Source organism: Lepisma saccharinum, chromosome 11 (assembly GCF_977018435.1).
Source record: "Lepisma saccharinum chromosome 11, izLepSacc3.1, whole genome shotgun sequence".
Lineage (NCBI taxonomy): Eukaryota > Metazoa > Arthropoda > Insecta > Zygentoma > Lepismatidae > Lepisma > Lepisma saccharinum.
This window is the reverse complement of record NC_139239.1, coordinates 51,900,471-51,924,012: the sequence shown is the minus strand read 5'-3', so window position 1 is coordinate 51,924,012 and position 23,542 is coordinate 51,900,471. Positions and strand designations below refer to the sequence as shown.

The window sequence follows — 23,542 nt, the reverse complement described above, 5'->3', positions numbered from 1 at the left end:
GAAATAATTTCAAATTGGAGAACTTCTTGTCTGCAGGCGAAACGGGAATGGACGGATAGATTGGCCAAAATAGCGTGCAAAATGTTAAATCCCTCCCTTGCTTCAGTTCTATTGCTGCATTCTCGCAGAATCGTATTCCTGCAATCAGTAGGTGCTTAATCCGTATCTCTTCTGTTTTTGCATTCACTCGAATACAGTGCTAATCATGATGAGAGGAAGCAGCACACAAAGTGATGGGGGGGGGGGGGGTTGCTAGGGGATGGTATTCCCTCAGCTAACAAGATTTTTGCAAAGCATACCCCAGCTGTCTTATTATCACCATTTTAAACCATAGGAGTATCCCCCCACAATTAGCTCCAAGGCTCGACCAAACACCACCAGCTAAAAATTTCCACTTCAAGCGCTTGATTGTTTCGGTTGCTGTAAATAAAGGACACAGTTACCTACATTCACATGGACTTACCAATGGTCCAGGACACCCCCTCGTACTTGACGAAGAGATCGGGCAGGAACTCGGCCAGCGCTCCGTAGCCAGCCATCAGGCTGTCCCCCAGGGCGGCCACCACGTCGATGTCCCCCGGCCGCAGCCTGTGGACGCTGGAGGGTCTCTTGGAGGACCTCGACCCATCGCAGGGGAACCTCACTGACCTCGGAAGGGGATGCTGCGTCTTCGTCTCCCCGTTGTCCGTCAGGAACCCCAGCAAGTTCACCTGCCAAAAGAACATTCATTATATGTACATACAAGTTCTCAGCGGTATTATCGCCAAATCTTTTTCTCGTCTTGATTCTCAATCTCGTGTCTCGATTTCGTCTCACGTCAATAAAATCCTGAGTAGCTTCTCAGTCCATATTTGTACAATAACTTTTGTCTCGTTCACATTGTACATTTTTTGAGAACCTTTGTCTCATTCTCAGTCTATTTTCTTGAAGAACCTTAGACTCATTCTCACTCTATTTTTATGTAAGAACATTTATCTCATTCTCAGCCTATTCTTGCGTCACCTTTGCCTCATTTTCTGTACATTCTTATGAATTTTTGTCTCTTTGTCGCTCTGAAACCAGTTAAAGCTAAAGCAAACTCAAATCAGTTGGATCAAGTGTTTGTCCAGAATTTTCAATGAAGTATGGGTGATCACTGTCTTAGACAGATTTATGGCAGTTTTAGCTCAAAAACTATAATAAGTCTAGGTGAAAGGATTCACTAGGGCTATCGACCAGGTGAGTTGTGGAATTGATTCCAAGCTTTCGAGAGCTAACGTCACTTCTCATTTCTACCCTGATTATGAGAGTGATGTTAGCTCTCGATAGCTTGGAATCATTTCCACAACTCACCTGGTCGATAGCCTGAGAGAATCTTTTCATCATTCATTGCCAGGAAAGCTTCAAGACTTACTTCAATAAGTCTAGGGTTTGTATTAAAAAAATGGTAAAATTTTTGTGATGGTGTTAGAGGTGTGTAAATAAATCACTAAATTGGTAAAATAAAATGACATAAAATAAAAGTAACTATAAATATAGATAAACAAACCTAACAGAATACAAGGAATAGAGGGGAAAATAAAAGCAATGGTAGGAAATTAATAAACACAATGTCAGGTATTTGATCTAACGTTGATATTATTACACCACATGTGAATAAAGGTGTCTATCTGAAATGTTAGGAACATCATTGAAATATTAGTGCACAAAGGAACATAGCATTTCTTACCCCGAATTGATTGAAAGGGGACGTCAATTGATTGTCATCTCCGAGGGAGCGACTCACGATGACAGCGGCGAGAAGCAGCTCCAGCCACATCATCGATGTACAGAGTGTTCAGCATCTGTTGAAGAATAATCAAGTACAAGATGAATTCTTGTTATAAAGTTGTATTCTAATACCATGATGTTTTGCTTATTGTGGGATACACAAGAATATAATCCAATTTTAACTACATTGCTGGACAACAAAAACCGGACACTTGCATTTCAAGAAGCAACTACTTACAGTTACTGTTATTCATCAAAGTAACTGCATACCTCCAACAATGGTCATGATATGTAGGGAAACAACACGTGTAAGGTATAATCAAACATAAACAAACAAACTTAAGCAGTGATACTTAACTGAGAAGAGTAATTGCAATTCAGATGTCAAATATTAAAGTGTCCGTTTTTTTTTGTCCAGCAGTATAGATATCATCATTGCCCAACATAGTGAGAAATCAGAGGAGCTACTTGGTGTAGAGCGCCATCAAACAGCCACGACAGGACTCGATGCGCTGAACACACCTTACCCAACGGAGCCACTTTATCTTCAAAGGGTTGTTGAGTCAATCAATGGCATAAGTTTACTAGATCCCCTAATTAATCAGCTAATACTCGCGCACACACGCACACAGTCTCGCTGGTGAAGTTGGTACATTCAGTCCATTCTTGTGTAAGGTAGTTTCCTCGTTTTCAGTCCATTTTTGCGTGATAACCGTTGGGAGACATGTTTTCCCTAAAGTAAAGTACACAAAAGTAAATCTCTCTTGGCTCAAAATCCTTCTATCATTTCTATTGTATTATTAAATGTAAATTTCCATGTATGTACAAACCGCTGCTAAGTATGCACGCGTGTGTGTATGTGTGTTTACCATCTCCATAATTTATGCAAATTATGCGTAATAAGAAATCAAGGTATCTTCCAATTAGCTATGATTTTCACCCGTGCACGAATTATATAATTTTAATATTTTCTCTCCATAGTGGACGTTGATCCTATATTTTAAGCACGAGTTTTCGTTAGAATATTTGAACTTATCGCAGAAGCGTCTGTTTGATTTGATTGATCAAATATATATATCGGAATTCTCTGTACGCATCTATGGCTATCTAATCATTTACTGTTTAGTTAGTCTAATAATGATATTAGAGTTGAGATTTTGAAGGTTAATATTATCTATTACCATGAGTCTTCAAAATCTTAGCATAGAGAGTTAACATTATTTAATAAAAAAATCCCGTACCTTTTATGGATTTCCATGAAATTGTAGGGTTTAATAATAGAATATTTCGCAGAAAGAAAAGTTCTCGATTAGATCACGAGACAATAATATAAGGAGTTCTGGCGTTACGAGCCTTGCCTGGACGAGGGCGGGAATGAATAGAGACTTAAGTAAATTAGAATCTAGATCTTTCGTTTATTTGAATTGTTGTTTTTAAGTCAACTTTATGCACATATAGGCTAATCGGGACTGGACGTACAGTTTAAAGTGGGATCCGAACCACTGTGCGATGTGCTTCCACTCAAGATATTTCTTGGCAATTGAAGTTGCTTTACTTTACGAGTTGTTCAGATATATAAGAACATTACCACAGTAGGCACCGTGGAATAGCCTTAGCCTATCCTTTTGCTCAAACAAATGGCCAATGTGGGAGATTTTAGCATCATTTAGAGCAGAGCAAGAATCACAGAGAGAGAGAGAGAGAGAGAGAGAGAGAGGAAATAGGGAAAATTAGAAAGAGAGAAGCAAAGGAAGAGTGAAAGAATAACAGAGAGAAACAGAGGAACAGAAAAGAGAATAAAGAGGAAAAAACGAGAAATAAAGAAATAGAAAGTAAGAAAATTAGAGAGAAGGAAAGGAAGAAGGCGGGTCAGAGAGAGAGAACGAAAAAAGAACAGAACGAAAAGAAAAGAAAATGAATAGAGGACAAGTGATATAATGAGAAAGAAAAATAGAAAATCTAAAAGAGAATAACAAAGGGAGAAGTAGAGAAACAAAAGTACAGCGAAAGATAGAAATTGAATGATTGATAAAGAGAAGCGGTGATGGAATAAAGGGAGTTTGCGAAATGGAGGATGGAATGAGATCGAAAGTCAGAAAAGGATAGAAAGGAAGAGATTGAGAAAGAGTCGAGACAGTACCACCTCAGTGCCTTCCTGAAAAACATAGCAATTCTCACACACGATCCTCTATTCTGAGACATTCGTTGCAAACGTCAGTCGTTCGTCATGGCATGACAAGCAACCTTGATACCAGTTTCAATGTGGGTCAACCTGCTCATCCTCATTCGCGATGAGAGAGAACGAGTTCATGGTCAAGGTGGCTTGTGCTCGACGAAAACAAAGAAGGTGAAAGTGGTGTGTTGTCTCGTTAATGAGGTGTAACATGTGTAACATGTCACTTTCTCATAATTGCCTGTAAGACATTCTATGGCATAGAGATGGTTAACAGTTTTGCAGGTAACAGAATGTCAATAGGGTTATTAGAGCCACGGTGTGTTGTTGTCGACCTCCGTGGCGGAATGCTCAGTGCAGAGCGCTACAACAACAGGGGTAGCGGGTTCGAATCCCGAGTGGATGTTTGTATTGTCTAATCTGTAGAAAAGGGTAAAGTAAGAAAATGGAAAACTAGATATTAAGAGATATATAATTGAAATCGACGAAAACTAAATCGTAATACTAGCTGACTTTTGTGCAAAAGAAATGAGGCAGGACACCTGATCGCCACGCAACAATACCGAGTTCGATTTCCATGGTGGGTGGGTGACTTAAGGTGTGAATATTCCCATCATTATCTCTGCTTAGAGTGGCTTTGGGGTTTGCCGAGTCCTGTTAAATGGGTACCTGCTACCTGGCCAGTTAATGCCCGCTAAAGATTTAGGTCACACATTCAAAGAAGAGTGTATGTGCATCGTTATATACATACTCTCATTTTTTTCGCGAAAAAAACTCCTAGATACTGATAGGGTGGACCAACATGAGGACCAGCCTGATTTTGGATGGGCTATGGCCCATTCTGCAGCACCCTTGACGCCACCTCTGAACATTAACCTAAAGAGTAAGAAGTGTACTTCGATAGGAAAAAATTGTATCAAAAATACGAAAAAAATAATCCCGAAGACCTAATTAGTGGTCATCCTGGAACTAAATTTAACTTCACATATTCCCTTAGACTCACCCAAGATCGAAAACCTTGGATACCTCCCCCTCTCATAGCTAGTGTACTCACCTCATGTTTGAAAATCTCGCCTGTAAATTTTTCCACTAAATTCCTTTTTGGTCAAGAACTGCCTGAGAACATTCCGTTGCAAAATTACCGCTGCACTCTGTCCAAAACCAACACCGTTTTCTCTAAGTATAATGTTATTCCATCTTACACAATCGACCGCATCCACTTCTTGAATCCCCAGACAATGCTGCAGCGTACACCCACTGTCATTAACCGCTTAATGAAGCTATTTGTAATCGCAGCCCATTAAGGCTTCATAACGGACACCAGCCCCCGTGGCTCCTCCTTCGAAAGCTCGTCGACAAGTGACCACCAGTGACGTACCGGAAAGAGCTGGTCGCAGACAAAAGCTACTGAAAATGCCTTTGGGATATTGCGAGAGCTTGTGGTATTGGAATTCAATATACCAAAGGCTTTGTCAATGTCTACCGAGTCATCTGCAGAGTGTCCGTCGAACTATTGGCGGTGCCTTCTTTGTCCCGGAGACTGAGTATGTGGATGTAAGAGCTTGTCGCCAGGAACGTTCCCTGAATCGGCGAGTAGTGGCTACGTGTAGTCCATAGCCGTCGCACAGGAGCACAGGAATGTACAATTGTGCTTGGAATTTGGTGGCTTGTTGTCAACACGTTACGAATGCCATGTTCGAGGCTTGGCGTGCGTGTAGAAGACCTTGGAGTTTTCGTGCGTTTGTCTTCATGTACCTTCAAGGACTATCTTTTAGCACTTGCTACAAGATTGGCTTTCGCAGAAAATGACACTAATACTGTGATAAGCAGCGAAGAAGTACACGCTGAAGCTTTTGGAGGACTTCGTAAGCGCAGTATCTGTACTTGCATCGCACCATTCCTCTCTTAAATGTCTTTGGTTAGTTCTTAATGGTAGATGCAAACGAGAAGTCATTCCTCCACTTCACAACCATTTTGTACAAGAATTCAAAAGGTCGACCATTTGAAGTGTTCGAATGGCAATTTCGACACAGAATTGTTATTTTTAGACGTTTCTTCATAATGTACCAATCACACGACTAGACATCACTGACGTACATCTTACGATTCTTCAGGACACAAAAGTGAATGATATGTAATTCGCTGCGTCTTGGTTCTTTAAAGAAAACGGAACACGCAGATGTAATATAGAAAATAACATCCAAATTTCGTAAATATTAACTTACGTAATCATGAGCACATTTTAAATAAAAAAAAGTGCAGAGACTAACAGTTGAGACACCATAAATGTGGGATTATGAAATGTATTTCATAACAGATTTCCCAAAAGATCCCATTAATTATAATGCTAATTTTCCTTTCTTTTGGGTCTTAAATATTATATAATAGAGACTGCTGTAGACCTGAAATACAGCCTACGGAAACCAGCGTCAGAGCAAGTCGGCTCAGTTTAGCATATTTCGAATATATATATATCATTGAAAAGCTGCCCCCTACACATTGCAAAATATATAGATTGGACCCCATACATTCATAATCTCGTGAGATTTGTGGAGGTGATGCAATTTCCCCAGGGTTGGAAGTAATACCAGTGCTCGAAGTGAAAGGGAGATGTGGAGGATGGTATTTCTTCATCTAACAAAATTTTGCAACCCAGTTGTCTCATTGTCACCATGTTAAACCACAGGAGACGCCCCTTCCCCCAGCTAACCTCAAGTTCGATCAAACATTCCCCACCTAACATTTGCCACTTCAGCCGCTGGCTAATACACACTCTTGCATGAGTTGTGGAGTGACGTTTATATTATTTTCTATTTTGCTTCTCTAACGTCGCTTTCCTACATCTAGGTTAATCGCGGCTATAAGTATGAATGATGAATTGATGATGAAGTAGATGTCGCTACCAACAACGATCTCATTGCAATGATGAAAGATACCCGCACGGTACTTAAATTCGTTCCAAGTTGCAGCGAAGGGCGTTGAGCGGTCGACCCAAGTTCTCGCTATGAAAGGTCCCAGATTCGAATCCCATTATGTGGGCATTGTTTCTATATGAGTGTGAGTTCGTCGCTACCATACAAGTATCATAGACATCGTTGCGGTAAGTCAAACGTGGTTGAATATGAAAATAAAATAAAATACGTTTAATTAAATGCTGCATGCCTTCACCAAGTTTCAAATCCTTTATACAATCTGCCCGTGGAGGCGATTGGGTTCCAAAACCAGGGGGGGGCAAGGACAGTATATTTCCCTTTGTATATAAGATTTAGGATAGTGCGAGGGCAAATGTGGCGAAAAGTGGGGGGCAACTGCCCCCTTGACCCCCCTAAACGCCGCCACTGCATTCTGTTGAAAAAAACACTAAAGTGACTATAGCTCTTTTCAGTTGTTACGGCGTGCGCTCTAGAAGCTGGCAGGGGAAGTGGAGAGCGGGGAAACGACCTATCCAGCGCAACGAGACAGGCCGGTTAGAGAGAGAGACTGCAGCGTTGCCAGAGTAGCGGGAAAGGGGAGTTGAAGTCGAAAGAACCATGAAATACAGACGTCCCATTGTTCGCGTATCGCCTGAGAATGCGTATCCCCATCTTGTGGTCAGTAGAATACCGATAAGTGTATGATATCAAGTGTATACGTTGTAGGAATTCTTTCCAACTGTACCGAATGGTAGCTAGCGTTGTCCATTACAATCACTGCGTCTTTGATGTTCCTTTCGTCAAGCGTATCTAAAAACTGCAAAAAACCACTGAAAACTAATTTACATTCCTGTAGAAAACCAATGTGACTAGAACCTACGTGACAAACAATAACGCGCCCACCTTTACCCACGGGCACTTTTAAACCCCCTGTACCCTCTTTACTTTGCCAGATTTTCGTTGGGGCGTAATTCTGATGTATGTACGTTTCATCTCAATGAAATACCTATATAGGGCAAAGGTTCCTTATTTTTTTAGAAGATGCATTTTTCGCAAAAACGTTACTCTGGCTGTAACTATATCGGCTCTCTCCATCAGAAATCGTCTAACGTCGTTGCTCTTTTTGTACTTGAACCCCATATATTTCAGTATCCTCCACAACGACGAAACTCCCCACTGAAAGCTTATTTGTGTATGCAAATCAACGAAAACTTGTTCAGTGTTGGATATTCACCCTTTACATAATACCCGAGGATAATTCTTCTTGTTATATCTTTATCCCAACCGTCGATTGCCTTTGTGATACTGTTCCTTTTGATTCGCTTGCGCGGTGATTCAAATGACGTGGACCCCGACGCCTCAAGACTGTCTTTGCCTTCCCTAACAATATGCTGCACAGTTCGCTTCACAATGGAACACCGAGAGTACAAATAAACGTCACATCACATGCCACATACACGTTTATCGAAGAATCAATGCAGTTAGGCAATACACGACGCGACAACAATTACTCCCACGTATGTTGTTCCTACATTCCACTCATAACAAACAGGAATCAACACTGGGGCAAAAGACCATCAGCAACGCGGTGAATTGGCAACACAGCAACGTGCAGAACGAAGTTAGCGCTGCAGCTTCCTCCCTCAACTGCGTAACTCTCGGCTCCACCGCTAGGTGGTCTGTTCTCTGGTTGGTCAGCGGCATGTTCCCCGCTCCCCACTTCCCCTGCCAGCTTCTAGAGCGCACGACGTAAGAACTGAAAAGAGCTTTAGAGTAAGAAGAGTTTTTGAATGTGTGTATAAAACTCTTTATTTACGAAGCAGTGTTGGCATTGGACTATATGAGATGCATATCAGAAAAAACGTTATAACTGCAGGAAATTTATAGATATCCAGTTCTCACAAGCTCGTTGCAGTGTGCAATCCCGTTTTCTTTCTTTGTCGCTTAATTTATTCCTCAGCTCAAAATGAACCACGATTGAAATTTGGAACTAACGTGAGAACAATTGAGAGGTATAATAGGTAAGAGACCAGTACAACTCCTCAACCGAACACGTGATAATTGTAATATTTGATAGGCAGCGCCATCTCTGATCGCTGGAAAGAGTGAATATGCCATGATTTGTATACCATGAAAGAGTATATAAAATATGGGTGGAAAACGATTCAAAATTTTAGTATGTAAGAAAGGCATATCTCACTCTGACCCGAACTGAAGTCTTACGCGTGTTGTGATAGGTGCTTGTTTCGCGTCTCCGCCAACAGGAGGAATTCTACCAGCAGCGTAGTCCAGGCATCATGGCTGATGTTGTTATGGACACTGACAGTGAAACTGAAGAAAATGAAAAGGGGGAAGAAAAAGGTAAAGGAATGGAAACAGAGTAGAAAGACCAACGGAAAGCCTTGAAAAAATTTGAGAAAGCAATACATATCCAGCAAATGAGTAAAGCGAAATGTAAAGTGCGTAAAAAAAATTAACAAAATTTGTTGCAGTATTCCTTCATGCCAATTAGTGTTGGTCAGTTGCTTATTGATTGATTGATTTGGTGTTTTAAGTCTACTTTATGCACAGTAAGGCTAATCGGGACTGGACCTACAGTTTAAAAGTTGCTTACTGACTGCGCTTCTGTGTGTGTGTGGACCTGTGTAAGATAAGCAGAGAGTAGTTAAGGTAAAATGTTTATGACAGCTTGTGAAATTTGGTTTTTTCTACTCATTAGGTTGGCACTTGTGATAGTGAGCACATATATCTGTTCTCTATCATCATTTTTTTCGATATTAATTCAGCATATTTAAATATAAACCTTTTTCATCACTGATTTGTAAAACGATAGAACAACGCTCTTACATGTTCACAGCACGGACTAACGTGCAGCCAAGTTACACCGAAAACGCAAAAATCCTTCTCCTGTATTATTTTTTTGTAGGTTATGCCCTTTTCCCAGCATCCTCCCTCAATTAACATATTCCCTCTATCACCTAACTTTTAAAATCATCGTAATACCACAGCTAAATATACATAATTCTTATGAATGTTCATATTTCGTTTATTTTTGTTCGAAGTGTACAATATGCTATCAGTGATTTTCACTATCTGTGGTTTCATCTTTATTCATTTTAATCAATTCAAATGTTTCGATGAATTAAGTATTATTGTTTTTATGAGTCAATGGAAATAGTGACATTTGTCTTCCGACTAATACCAATAGTATAATTAATAATTAATATTATAATTATAATAATATTGATAAAATTTCGTGTCAGCGATTTGAGGGAAATTTTGCACCTTTGAAAGTGAAACCGTGCAACAATGGTCCGTTGATCAGAACGTGGAAGTCAAGTTGCGACTCCTGACACATCCGAAGCTTCCTGGAGCCAGTCGGAAGTACGTCAAGGGATTTCCAAGCACCGGCTTCTCTTTTGGAATACAAACGAACCAGGCTTCTGTGTCTGACTAAGTTTAGAGACAAACAGGCTTAGTCATTTTGCAGAGATAGGAAGCGACAAGTTCAACGAATTAAAAAATGCCCAAGTTTGATTATAGCATTGCAACTATGTCTTCGGGGAGGCCCACAAGTTACTGCTTTTCTATTTGTACAAGGAAAAATTAGAAAATGAGCTGAAATTCTTAATACGTAGTGGCGAGAGCAATAATGAATGGAAATCATAATTATGAGGTACCCATCAATAACATGAACTTTACACAGAAATGACTAATGCGAATGTTACAAGACGTGAGAAATATGAACAAAAAATTGAGTTCAGTTATTTTCAATTCAATTTCCACTTCAAACGCAGTCGTCAGAATTAACACTCTCTCTCTCTCTCTCTCTCTCTCTCTCTCTCTCTCTCTCTCTCTCTCTCTCTCTCTTCCTTTCTCTCTCACTCTTTCTGTCATTCTATCCATCCTTTTCTCTCGTTCTCACATGTCGCTTCGGTCTGAAAGCTCCCTCAAATAGTAACTCTGAACTATGGAGAGAGTGTATCCTCTTAGTTAGGCAGGTTTCAAACAGATGTGACAATAAATATGAGACACGTGTCATTTAAAAACGAACCTTCAGAAATAAATGCAACCTTTCGCACCTTAGCGACACGACACTACACGTGTCATTCGGACAGGCTCGTTTTGTCAATATTGCGCATCGTATCACCTACGTTCATTTTACTTCGCTTTCTTGCCATCTTTGACTAATCGAGAAGATGAGAATGAGTGGATATGATGGAATTGATGAAGGCATACTCACAAAGAACACACATGCTCAGGCCGGGATTCGAACTAAGAACCCCTGGTATCGTGGCGCGCTGTGCTAACTACTCTGCCACAGAGATCAGCTACAGATTTGAGGTGAAATGTCGCTCGCATGTCGATTGTCACGTCAATGTGAAACTTCCGTGGCGTGTGTCGCTTATAGCTTAAACCATAGTGAAAGATTAATGCTATTTTTAATTTGTCAACTTAGAAATCTGTTTAAAAACGACTACTGATTTACTTTTCTTGGCGGTGCGGAACTATATGGCGAAGCAATGGACAATACCATCACCAAATCAAGTGAAAATAAAGTGCCATCTCTTACCTAAGAACCAAACTTGCCGACACGTTCTTGCCAGCATTGTCAGACGACCACCTTCTGCACATGCCTTGGGCAGACTTCCAGGCTGCTGTCAACGTCCACATAGAGTGGCCGAAAGTGAAAAGTGATCAGGGTTTCGCTGCGCTGTCGGCTGATTTGATGACGAAACTTACTTTTAATCGGAATGGACCTCTTTATTCTCTCCCCTCCCCCTTCCTCTCGCTCAGGTGTATCTGTTGTAATCGACGTAACAGTTGAACGCATGCCTTCACCGATGGTCAATTCACCTAGGTCAACCAAAAGTGGGGCAAGTCTCTTTTTTGTTAATTTCTTTCATCTCGTCTACAATGGGCTAATTTCCAGTTACTAGACGTATCCACGGCACAGATTTAAAATAATCCTGGATCAGGTTTTGCAATTAACTTTCGACATTTCCTTTTGGACAATTGTCGCAGCTGTAACATCATCATATCCATCGCCACACGTTTCAAAAGCCGTCCCCTTTTCATAAACGCAGTATACGGCAAGCTTGTAAGTTATTTTCACAAGAAGATAAATACGAGGTCTGTTCAAAGAGAAACCGATTTATTACAATGAGAAACAAACGTGGCAACTCTAAAAGCATAGCCTTAAGCTATGTTCCCCTCTCCTTCCCTTGAAACATGTTGGGGAGGAATGTAGAAGGTTTCTGATATCTTGCAATGAAAAAGTTTCTTTATCGATGTCTCCGTGACAGAGAGAGAGTGTGTGTGTGTGAGTGTGTTCATTGGAACTTCTCTATGACAGACAAAATGAGGAACTTCAAAATATCCGTTATTGAGAAGTGTTCAATATTCGGAAATGAACTTACAATGCTATAAAATCTCGATTCGCACAACAAAATATCTCATGGATTTAATGGTCCTCAATTTTTTAAAGTTTAACGAACAACATTTTTCAATTTTCCATATTTATTTATAATGTACGTACAATTTCGCAAAATATCTCTAATTTCCTTTTCTGGAAGACATTGATGATTTCACCTTGATACGCACCCACTTATGGTATCATTTTAAGTGTTTAATATGTTTAATATGTTAATTGTCTATGATGACGTAATTTGTTTTGTTCAATTGGGTAGCCTGTTATGGTTATGGACTAACCTTAAAACATTTGATTGTGGGGTTGTTAGGTGAGAGATATGATAAATGTTGCTAGATAATGGAAGTGATTTTGGAAATGGACAGATGTGATTGTGTAAGTGAGTTGTTGCAAAGATAATTTTGTGTTCTAAGTTAGAATTTGAGACTTTATAGTTTACTGTTTGAATATTAGTGTCGTTCTAAATATATGTGCGACAATGTGAACATTAATTCATGAAAAAATCTAAAGGCCGTAAAGCCAAATTTGCTGGTACAAAACCAGCTGAATCCAACATGGACACGGACATTAGTGCCATGGAACTTTCCAGCAACGTGGAAATCATAACTTCTGTAGAAGAAGTTAATAAGTTGAATTCTCAGTGTAATAATATAGATTACACCCAACAAATAAGTAAATCAAGTTCCAAAAAAGTTTATGAGCAACAGGTATTGAAGTACAGAAGTAATCATTTAGGTCCGTATGAAATATTTGTGAAATCTAAACATCAGGATGCCTCAGGTGGAAATGGCAAAGGAAACATTGGTCAACTTCACATTTTAAAATTAGGCCAAATAGTCAGCAAAGAAAATATTAGAGGTTTGAAAGAGATAGATAGCCTTGGGAAAAATCTAGCTAGACTTACATTTACGACATCTAATTATGCAAATGATTTCCTTTCGAATCCATTACTGTTACAGAATAATTGGGAAGGTTTTGTTCCATCACACCGAGTACGAAGAATGGGAATTATGAAAGATGTACATCAGTCAATAAGTGAAGATGAAATATTGCAAAATATAAATTCATCAACAGCCAAAGTAATAAAGGTAAAACGCATTGTGAAGTATAAGTACGAGGAGGGTACTCGCGTTGCTGTTCCAACTCGAACGGTAATTGTAACATTCGACTCGCAATCCTTACCACAATATGTCACACTGTTTTACAAAAAGTTTGATATTGATAGGTACATTCCCTTGATTAAACAGTGCACTAATTGTTTTTATTATGGGCACTTCAGGGCTAATTGCAAAAGTAAATTAAAATGCAAACGCTGTGGTGAGAATCACGAATCGTCCTCTTGCACAAATAAGATCAAGTGTTTCCATTGTAATCAGGAGCACACTGCAATTGACAAAAACTGTCCTGAAAAACAACGCCAAAAGGAAATAATCAAAATTATGACAGTTCAGAATGTTACGTTTAACGAAGCTATGAAGAAAGTCCCAAAAATTATCTATATGTATGGATATGAACAGATATCTACTGGCCATGTTCAGGAAATAGAAAAGACAGTAATGCCATTTACATATGCTTCGATATCTAACAATTCGAGTAGCACCTCATATCATAATAATATAACACAAGATCAATACAGTGTATCTAATAAAAGGCCATTGTACAGTTCAAAGAAAGCTGGAAAATATTTGGAAGAGACTGAGTCTTCTCAAGGAAAACGCCAGAAATCTTCTCAAACATTGAAACCATTTGGACAAAATGAATATAAAAAGAGAATGACAAACCCTGATTATTCTTTGTCAGGATCTCGAAAAGACAATGCTCCGGATTTGTCGACAACATGCCAACAAAATAAATTATTTGTTCTTGCAGAGGCGGCTCAAGCTATCCAGCCAAATCGGGCACAAGAACAAAATTCTACAAAATTCCTAAATAATTTTTCATTATTTATAGAACAATTATGTAGCCTAGCAGGGACTTCGACATTGAACGTTAACCAGGACTGGACTTGCATTGCTACAAGTATTTTACAATACTTATTTCAACAACCAGCATGCCAGACAAAGTCTTGAAAATATTACAATGGAATATACGAAGTTTAATTCCTAATAGACATAATTTACAAAATATTTTATCTTATTTTTCTGCAGATGTCCTTCTTATACAAGAAACGTGGTTGAAAACTGACTCAACATTGAAGTTTAAAGGTTACACTTGGATAAGAGATGATCGTTTAGATGGATACGGTGGTTCAGCTATAGGTGTTAAAAGAAATATACAGTATGACATTATTTTGTTTCAAAATATAAACAGTCAAATTCAGATTACAGGTGTTCGGATTGCTGATACGTCTTATGTATCAATTTACTGCCCTCCCACAGTGCACCTCCCTGTTACAGTGTGGCAGAATATCGTTGGGCAGCTTCCACCAAACACTTCATTTGTGCTGGCAGGGGACATTAATGCACACCACCCTATGTGGGGCTGTTCTCTAACTGATCGATCAGGTAAAGATTTGTATAATTACTTGCAAGATTCCTCAGCTGTATTACTCAACGACGGAACACCTACAATAATCTCAAGACCTAATGAACAGCCGAGTGCTCCAGACATAACTATTACCTCAAATGATATACCTTCAAAAATCCATTGGAGTGTATTAGAGAAGTGTTACAACAGTAATCACATGCCAATTATGATAAGCTTTCAACATAATAAAAATATAACGTGGTTTACTATGCGCTCTGAACAAAACAATAGTCAATATATATCAAGAAGGGTTGAATGGCAGAAATTCTCCGGAAATGTAAACAATGCAATAAAGAATGAATTGCTGAAACAAGAAGTATCGTATGACACATTGGTTTCTCTCATTCGACAAGAACAAATAAATGCAACAGTATCTAATTTTGGATCTAGAAGAAAAGTGACTCCGTGGTGGACAACGGATTGCCAGAAATGGGTAAACGAACGACAAAAAGCATACATAAATTATAAGGAGAATCCTACCATCAATCATTTTATTAGATATAAAGTAATTGCAGCAAAAACTCAGAGGTTCCTAAAGAAATCAAAATCATACTTTTGGAAGTCATTTTGCTCTACATTAACTAAAGATTCTTCTATTTCAGTGACTTGGAAAATAATAAGAAGTATGTCCAATAATAATACTTGTCATTATTTTGGAGGAGATATCAATTCAGCCTGGATAAAAGAATTTCACCGCAAGTTGACACCAGATACGGTTGAAACTAATCTTTGTCAATTGTTAAACTCTATGAAATATCCAGAAACATCCACGTTAGAATCGCTATTCACTATGGAGGAATTAGAATATGTTGTTCACAAACGAAAGAAAACGTCTCCGGGTTTAGATGGTATTACATACGAATGTATTCAACACTGGCCTTTGAATGGATATGAAATTTTACTAAATACATACAATTCAATATGGAATAGTGGAGAAATTCCATCACAGTGGAAAGAAGTGGTGATAATACCCATATTAAAACCAGGTAAACAATCAGGAATACATACGAACTATAGACCTATTGCAATGTCATCATGCCTTGCTAAATTATATGAACATTTAATACTGAACAGATTCACATGGTGGGTCGAATATAATCAGAAATTACCGAAACATCAGATGGGATTTAGGAAAGGAACTGGAACAGTAGATGTATTAGCAACACTAATTTTAGATATATGGCTATCTTTCATACGGCGGGAATTTTGTATCGTAGTTTTTCTCGATCTAAGTAGCGCCTATGATTCTGTCCTTCCAAATTTACTGTTACAAAAATTGGAGAAAATGAACGTTCCACGTAATTTTATAAAAAGTATTCTTGGATTATTATTGGCACGTAAGTTGTACATTCGATATGGAGGACAGTTATCCACCGCACGTTATACACATAAAGGTCTACCACAAGGTGCAGTGCTGAGTCCCATGCTATTTAATATGTACACGGCAGATTTAGGCTCAAAAATTCTTCAACACACTCGTCTATTACAATATGCAGATGATATTGTTATATACACTAGTAGTAAAAATATTCAAGAAGGGGCTCAAAAAATTCAAAAATCTCTGGATGAATTATCATCATGGTGTGATATCAATGGAATTGAAGTAAATCCAGATAAGTCTTCGGTGGTAGTTTTTAATAAGAAGAGATCTCATTCATGCATATCAATAAATATAAACGGAAAACCTATTAGTCAACAAAGAAGTCATAAATTTTTGGGACTTATATTAGATGAAAAACTTAAATGGAAGTCACAAGTAGAACTGGCACAATGTAAGGGATCTCAAGTGTTTAACATAATAAAAATGTTGACAGTTAAGAAAAAGTGGGGTGCTGATCCTAAATTATTACATCAGATCCATAAACAGATGCTAAACTCAAGACTAGAGTATGGTTCCTTTATGTACAATGATAATTTAAGTTGGGCTTTTAACACGCTATCTTCTATCCAATATAGCAGTTTATCCAGGATTTATGGCCTTTGGAAAGGAACTCCAAAACAAGCAACTTTCGTAGAAGTGGGAGATCCACCATACAAACTTAGAGTTAAATATCTTGCGAGCAAATTTTTACTTAAGAAAATTGCCAACACGACATCTCCGATCATACCAAAACTTCAATTGTTAGACTCTTTGATGCTCATCAGACGTACAGCAAAATATAAATCCAGATTACCTATACTATATTATGCTTATAAGGACATTAATAAATTTCAAGCTAATGTTATTCGTTTACCTAATGCACCATGCTTCATGACAGACTACTTTAATATGATATCTCCCATGAGGATTCATTTTCCTGCCTACCCAAGTAGAGTTTTCAGGAAGACAATCCCTACAATTTCAAATAATATATATCAAGATTACATACATTCAAAATTACAATGTGAATATCACATATATACAGATGCTTCAAAATCAACGTCTGGAAAAACAGGAGCAGCATTTTACTGTGATAATTCTGCAGAATTCAAAATTTTTCCTTTGCCATCGTATCTGTCCATTTACACTGCAGAAGCTTTTGCAATACGACAGGCATTGCTTTATGTACAAAATAAGAAGTTAAATTCAGTTCTAATTGCAACCGATTCAGCCTCTGTGCTAAATTCTTTACAGTTTGCATCATGGTCATGTCATACGGAATGGTACATTGTTAACATAAGAATACTCACACTGAAATTAACGAGATTGGGATATGATATCAACTTTATTTGGACACCTGGACATTCTTTAATAGAAGGGAACAATATAGCAGATACTTTGGCAAAATATGCAGCGAATCAAACAATCCAACGGCCGCTTTCAATAAAGATTCCGTCCGTAGTTTTGGAATCACACACTAGAATAATACTATTTACTGACTGGCAAAGCTTGTGGACAAATACTGGCACTCAATGCGGTAAGGCCTACTATGCTATACAAGAAAGAATTCCAAAGGAATGTTGGTTTAAACAGATTCAACTCTCCCGGAGTTCCCTCACAACTATAATGCGCTGCAGGTTAAATCACACTATCGCCGCAGCTCACCTTTACAAGAAGAATTTAGTGACTTCACCAGTTTGTTTGTGCAATGAATATACTGCAACTCCAAACCACATTATATTTCAATGCAAACTTTATGAAACTTACAGAGAAACATTTTTACAGGAATTGTACAGGAGTGGACATCAAGCGCCACTGACACTGCCTTGTTTACTGACTTCACCTTCATCCTCGGTAATTTATATTCTTACAAATTATCTTAATAAGTCTAATATAATTCTTTAAAAGTGTAATGAAATTTGGAAAGTATTTATTATGAAAGGAATAATTGTGAGTAAATATTATGTGCATACATGTATATAATACCAATTGATAAATTGTTAACTGGTGCATGGATTTTGTCCACAACCAATAAATATTTTTATATATATATATATATTTTGGAAATGTGAATGTGTTAATTTGTGTAGGTAAAAAAAAAAAGGTAAAGTGTTCCCCTGTGCATAGCACCACGCCATGAAGGCGTATAGGGGGTGTGGGGGTAACGCCCCACACTTTCTTGATCCGGTCGTGAGTGGGGGTGATGTGATCAGCATCACGCCTCTGACCGCCTTTACCCCCCAGGGTTTCCCCCAGGTACCCATGTTATTCGACGCTGGGTAGGCGCCGGGGCCGCTTTCACCGTTAGAAAAGTTCCCGGATTTGAACCGGCCGGGGATCGAACCCGGGACCTTGAGCATGGTAGTCAGACGCGTTACCGACTGAGCCACCGCGGCCACGTTAATTTGTGTAGCCAAGAACTATTATGATCTTAATACAATTTTGTTTGTAATAAGGAGTTTAATTGCGAGTGCAAGTGTAATATATTAACATTAACTGACATCTAAATATATTTTTGGTGTGCGAGAGTTAGCAAGGTTTACGTTAACATATCCATCCTTATTTGATTTCCCACTACCTGAGGGCTTCAAAGTAGGCTGATAAGTCTCAGGCTCGCCGTTGAGGAATAAACGTAAGTTGATCCATTGAGAATAATCCGAGGAACGTAACAACCTTGTTTGATTTAAATTTTCTTGTTTGCATATCTACCATGTAACAAATATATTGAATTCTCAGACCGTATAGTAAAATAGATAAATTAACAGAATTTATTACTTTTAAATCAGAAAAGAAGCCCACACACCTCACAATATAAAAATTGTATGCAATTTTAAAACAATGAACTTCATTTGATTGATTGATTTGGTATATTTCATTCATATTTATGCCACTTTTGGCTAATCGTGAGGAGAGGATGAGTGATGATATGATGTTATTGATGAAGAGACACTCAGAAAAAGACCCATGGCCAGGCAGTAGCTGTGCTAACTGCTTCTCGACGGACGGCAATGAGTTTAAAATATTCACAAACCCCACATGTATTTCTGCAGCCATTCGCAACCTCTAGATTTCAAATCCGGGACGACGAGTGAATTGGTTAAATATACCAGACAACGTCACAAACAAGACATGCAATATGGCACTTAAAAGAAGTTACTTCTTGAACTCAAACCGACGTTCGTGGGAATTACCAAATTATCTCTGATACGCATCTTTAGAAAGAACGCCATAGCTCCACAACGACGTTGTGGTTATATTTTTCAGCGGTAAAATCCTTGAAGGTTACATAAGATGATATGTTGAAGCGTGTAATGTGCTCACTGAAGAAATGTGTGTCTTTGGAAGTTAGAACAATAGAATAAGTAAATAAATACACGTATGTTATTCATTTCACATAGTACTCAGGGGTATCTTATAAGGGGCGTGTCTTCGAAGATAGAAGTTTGCGTTTGTAAGATTGGCTCTCTCAAACGAGTAGACAATTGGTGCACCATAATAAGGCATTCATTGTCTTTAAAGCATCAAAGTGAAATTCTTTGCCTTTGTGTTGATTGGTTAATCCTGGTCCCGAACCGTAGAAATTCTGTCAACAGTAGAGAGACAGAATTGGTATGTAATCATTTTTTGCTTATCCTCTTTCTTTCTCGCTCAACTCTGCTTTCTTCACTCCATCTCTCTAGTTTTTATTCCCCTTCTACGTGAGTTTTTCGCTCTTGCTCTCTCTTTTCACATTCCTCTAGCTTTAGCTCCGTATCTCTCCTCCGTATCTTCTTTCTGTCTCATTCCTGCTCTCATCGACCCCCCCTCCTCTCTCTCTCTCTCTCTCTTTCTCTCTCTTCTTACCTTCTTTCTCTCATCTTCACATTCGAAATAACTCTCTATCTTTCTTTCTCTCTTACTCGTCTTGCATCTCTCTTCCTCTCATTCTCTCAGTTTCCTTTCTCTTCCTTTTCTATCTCTCTCTCTCTCTTTTACTCTCCTTCTCTCTAGCTTCCCCTATATGTGGGCGTTTCCTCTCTGGCTCTCTCCTTCACTCCCTCTCTACATCTGTATCTTCGTTCATCTTCCTTCTACCTTATTATTTCTCTTTGTCCTATCCTCACCTCTCCCTCTCTCTCTTTCTCTCTCTTTAATCCATTTTCTACCATTTTCTTTCTATGTCCATCCTCTTTCTCAATAATTCTCTACCTATCAATTTATCTTGTTCCTCTGGTCTCTATCTCTCCTTCTCTTCTCTCCTTCCCTCTATTTTCTCTCCCTTACTTTCCTTCTTTTTCCCTGGCTCAATCATGCTTTCTTCCTCTCTATCTCTAGTCTTCTCATTCTCAGTTTCTCATTTTCTCTCTTGGAAATAATGTTATTCTTAGCTTAAGAAGTACAAGTAAAAAAAAATGACATCTTGAATAATTAAATACCAAGTCTCACAGTCCTCTCTCTCCAGAGAGGTATTTTGCTTATTTTCTACAGTCACTACAAGCGACCACGTACACTTCACTTCATTGTTTCTTTCCTTCCCTACTCCTCTCGGTTCCTCATCATTCTCCCAAAACACTTCTGTCTCTATGTGCCGGAAGGTTTATCTTGGTCGCGTTCCTGCCAGTAAGTGGTCCGTCGGGTCTTTGTTGCCAAATTTATGTTTCGTGCAAGCGTGGTGACACGCCGTGCTGTTGCATGAAAGGGAAGGAAATAATAACAGTGAGTTATTGAAGTGCTCTCGCCATCTGAAATGTCTGCCGTTGGCTACCCCTCTTCTGTGCTGTTCGCTCTGTCTCTAACGCCACTCTTAGTGGGTGGAAGGTGGAAGCACTCACGTGCCTTCTGCCAAGGTTCTCCAGCAAACGACAGGCCACCGAGTGGAGGGAGCGGTACCACGTTAAACCTTACTTACTTAGTCGTGTCTTCTTCTACCTGCCGGTGTCGAGGAGTTACAGAGAGTTCTCCAAACGTTTCTGTCCATCGCCTTTTCCTGTGCCTCTTTCCATCTTATGCTTCGTTTCTCCAAAATCTCTTTGACACTCGTATTCCATGTCTTTCTTGGTCTTCCTTTTGGTCTTGTTCCTTGTGGACGTGCTTCCCATATCTGCTTTGGCAGTCTCGTCTCACTCATTCTGCTCAAATGGCCGAACCATCTCACTTGATTACGTTCAACTGTTTCTTGTAGTGGCTGAGCATTTAAAGATTGCCGAATGGTTTGATTCCTTATCCGATCTTTCCTGGTTTTCCCACTTATTCTTCGAAGGTACCTCATTTCCATTGTTAAACCTTCTGAGGTATAATTCATGTCTGGTCAGCCCGCTTTGATTGTAAAAGAACGCTCTCGTATTTTTTATGTGTACTTTTGTCAATTAGCGTCGCTTTTCTTACAACTTCTGGCTAGTTGCGACGTTGTGTATAAGTAACGATGAGATTAATCTGATGATGGGTCACTCAGAAAGAACTCGAACTCGGGAACTTGTGTGGACAGATCGAAAGTCGAGCACTTAACGTCAGGGTTGTTAAAGATTCAGGAGCCCATAAATTCTAATTGGGTTGCGCTGCAGGACCGGAAACTTTTTCGATTCGGTCCAAGTTGCGTATTGCTTCATTTCAATACGGAACTTGGACCCTATTTGAACTGATCCGGGAAAAAAGGTTCCTGGACCAAATTTAAATTCAACCGGAGAAAAGGTTCCTGGACCGAATTGAAATACTTCACAGATGAGAAGGTTCTTTACGGTCCAGAACTCATTTACACTTTCTGATTTTTCTCTCCTGTACCGGAATTGATTTTATTTAAAATTCCTGGACCTTCAGCAACCCTGCTAACGCGCTTTACCACCAAGACTGGGAAAGAGCGCTGTCCTATGCACGTGTAGACTGCAGAGGGAGCAGTGGTACTGTAGCATTGAAAGACGGGCAGGAAGGAGGTAGTGAGCGATGCAAGAGGCTCCGGTGATCTCGTTTGTGCAGTGTTCACACACTAACCAGCAGAAGCGCAAAATAGTTGCTCATGGCTGCAATTTACATTATTGTACGTACATCACATCTTTTTTTTCTATTACATCTTTGAAACACTTCGTTAAGGATTTCCCACCCATTTTAAGTGTTCAATTAAATGCCTATTGACGTAACTCCGGATAATAAATATAAACTCGTGCGGCCATTAACGAAAAATGTTTCTTTTTACAATGCAAATTCTCGGAACGAAACGCACACGAATATCATAAAGACACAAAGGTATTACTCTCTGAATAGTAATTCCTTACAGTGTTATTTACTTACAGTACCACCCGCTTTCCTTGTTGTTAGTTCTCATGAAACAGGTTTTCCCACTTCCGTTTTGAAGACAATCTTCCGCAAATAAGTGTAGCTTATTAAAGACAGTGCAGTAGTGTATTCCCTGATGTCCGTGTAGCACTTGATACACTAAGTAAGTAGCACTTTACATTATTCTCCTTCCTTTATGTGATTATAACATTAGTTTCTATTCTTCGTCCATTGCAAGAACGAAGTTAACGTAAACAAAACCACGTGACTTCCAAGAAATAGTTTCTTTCCTATGTGTTAGTTCTGGTGTTATTTTGCGCATGGTAGCATGGTATGAGAAAGAATTTCTCTTTGGAAATTACTTCCCTCAATCCGGTTTCATAGTTTTGGCCTTAGGGGATGATACGTATAATATTTAAATGCTTGGAAATATGTTATCGAAATATTTCCCTCAAGTGGAAATTTTGTCAAAAACCACGCAGATTTTTAAAAATATTTTAAATGTACGTGGTTTGGCTACAAAGTCCATGTCAGAAATAAACTATCTTGTAATCCAAGGAAGACAGAAACAAATTTAAAGAAAGAGAGAAAATGGAATTTATTTCAAGCCGCAAACAAACTGAGTACATACCTTGGAACTGAGTATAACGTTCACCAAAAGTCTGAGGACAGCAACATTTTATACTAGGCAGTAAGGAAAAGTAATAAAACCAAGTGTTATGTAATTATTTAAAATTGTAACAGAAATTAAATATGATATTGCAAATGGCAATATATTTTACGAAACAAATAGAGTTCCTCTGCTTAAGAAAATCTATTTTCTACCATTTCATCGTCGATAAGTCTACAATAAAGAAAAGAAAGGAGATGAAAGGAGAGAAGAGGAGAGGAGACGAAAGGAGAAGAGAAAAGCAGCGAGCGAAGGGGAGAAGAGAGAGGATAGAAGTGGAGAAAGAGTAATGACTGGAAGGAAAGAAGACGTGGGAGACAGAGATGAGGAAAAGGGAGAAAAGAGGAGGAAAAGGGAGAAAAGAGGAGAATAAAGGGGGAAACAAGATTAGATAAGAGGGGAGTGAAGAGGAGAGGAGGAGACGAGAAGAGGTGAGTGAAGGGGAGAGGAGAGGAAGAGAAGAGGGGAGTAAAGG

General features: G+C 38.9%; 2 protein-coding genes across 3 annotated transcripts in view; one reads left to right on the top strand and one right to left on the bottom strand.

Moving 5' to 3' along the window:
• LOC145995243 (phospholipase B1, membrane-associated-like) overlaps positions 1-11,495 on the bottom strand; it is a 29,080-nt gene extending 17,585 nt beyond the window's left edge. Inside the window, exons 1-3 of one of the 2 annotated variants that reach the window (XM_083131812.1) lie at positions 11,408-11,495; positions 1,709-1,823; positions 464-710 (exon numbers count right to left, since the gene is read on the bottom strand). In XM_083131812.1, the coding sequence (XP_082987938.1) occupies positions 464-710; positions 1,709-1,801 (340 nt within the window). In that variant the 5' untranslated portion in view covers positions 1,802-1,823; positions 11,408-11,495. Of the gene's footprint in view, positions 1-463; positions 711-1,708; positions 1,824-4,976; positions 5,545-11,407 lie in introns of those variants that run through there. The other variant, XM_083131811.1, reaches the window with a different exon arrangement.
• An 11,039-nt stretch (positions 11,496-22,534) lies between these two features.
• The window catches only part of LOC145995242 (phospholipase B1, membrane-associated-like), a 77,257-nt gene continuing 76,249 nt past the window's right edge, over positions 22,535-23,542 (top strand). Inside the window, exon 1 of the mRNA XM_083131810.1 lies at positions 22,535-22,560. The gene's annotated coding sequence lies outside the window, so the exon portion shown is untranslated. The remainder of the gene's footprint in view (positions 22,561-23,542) is intronic.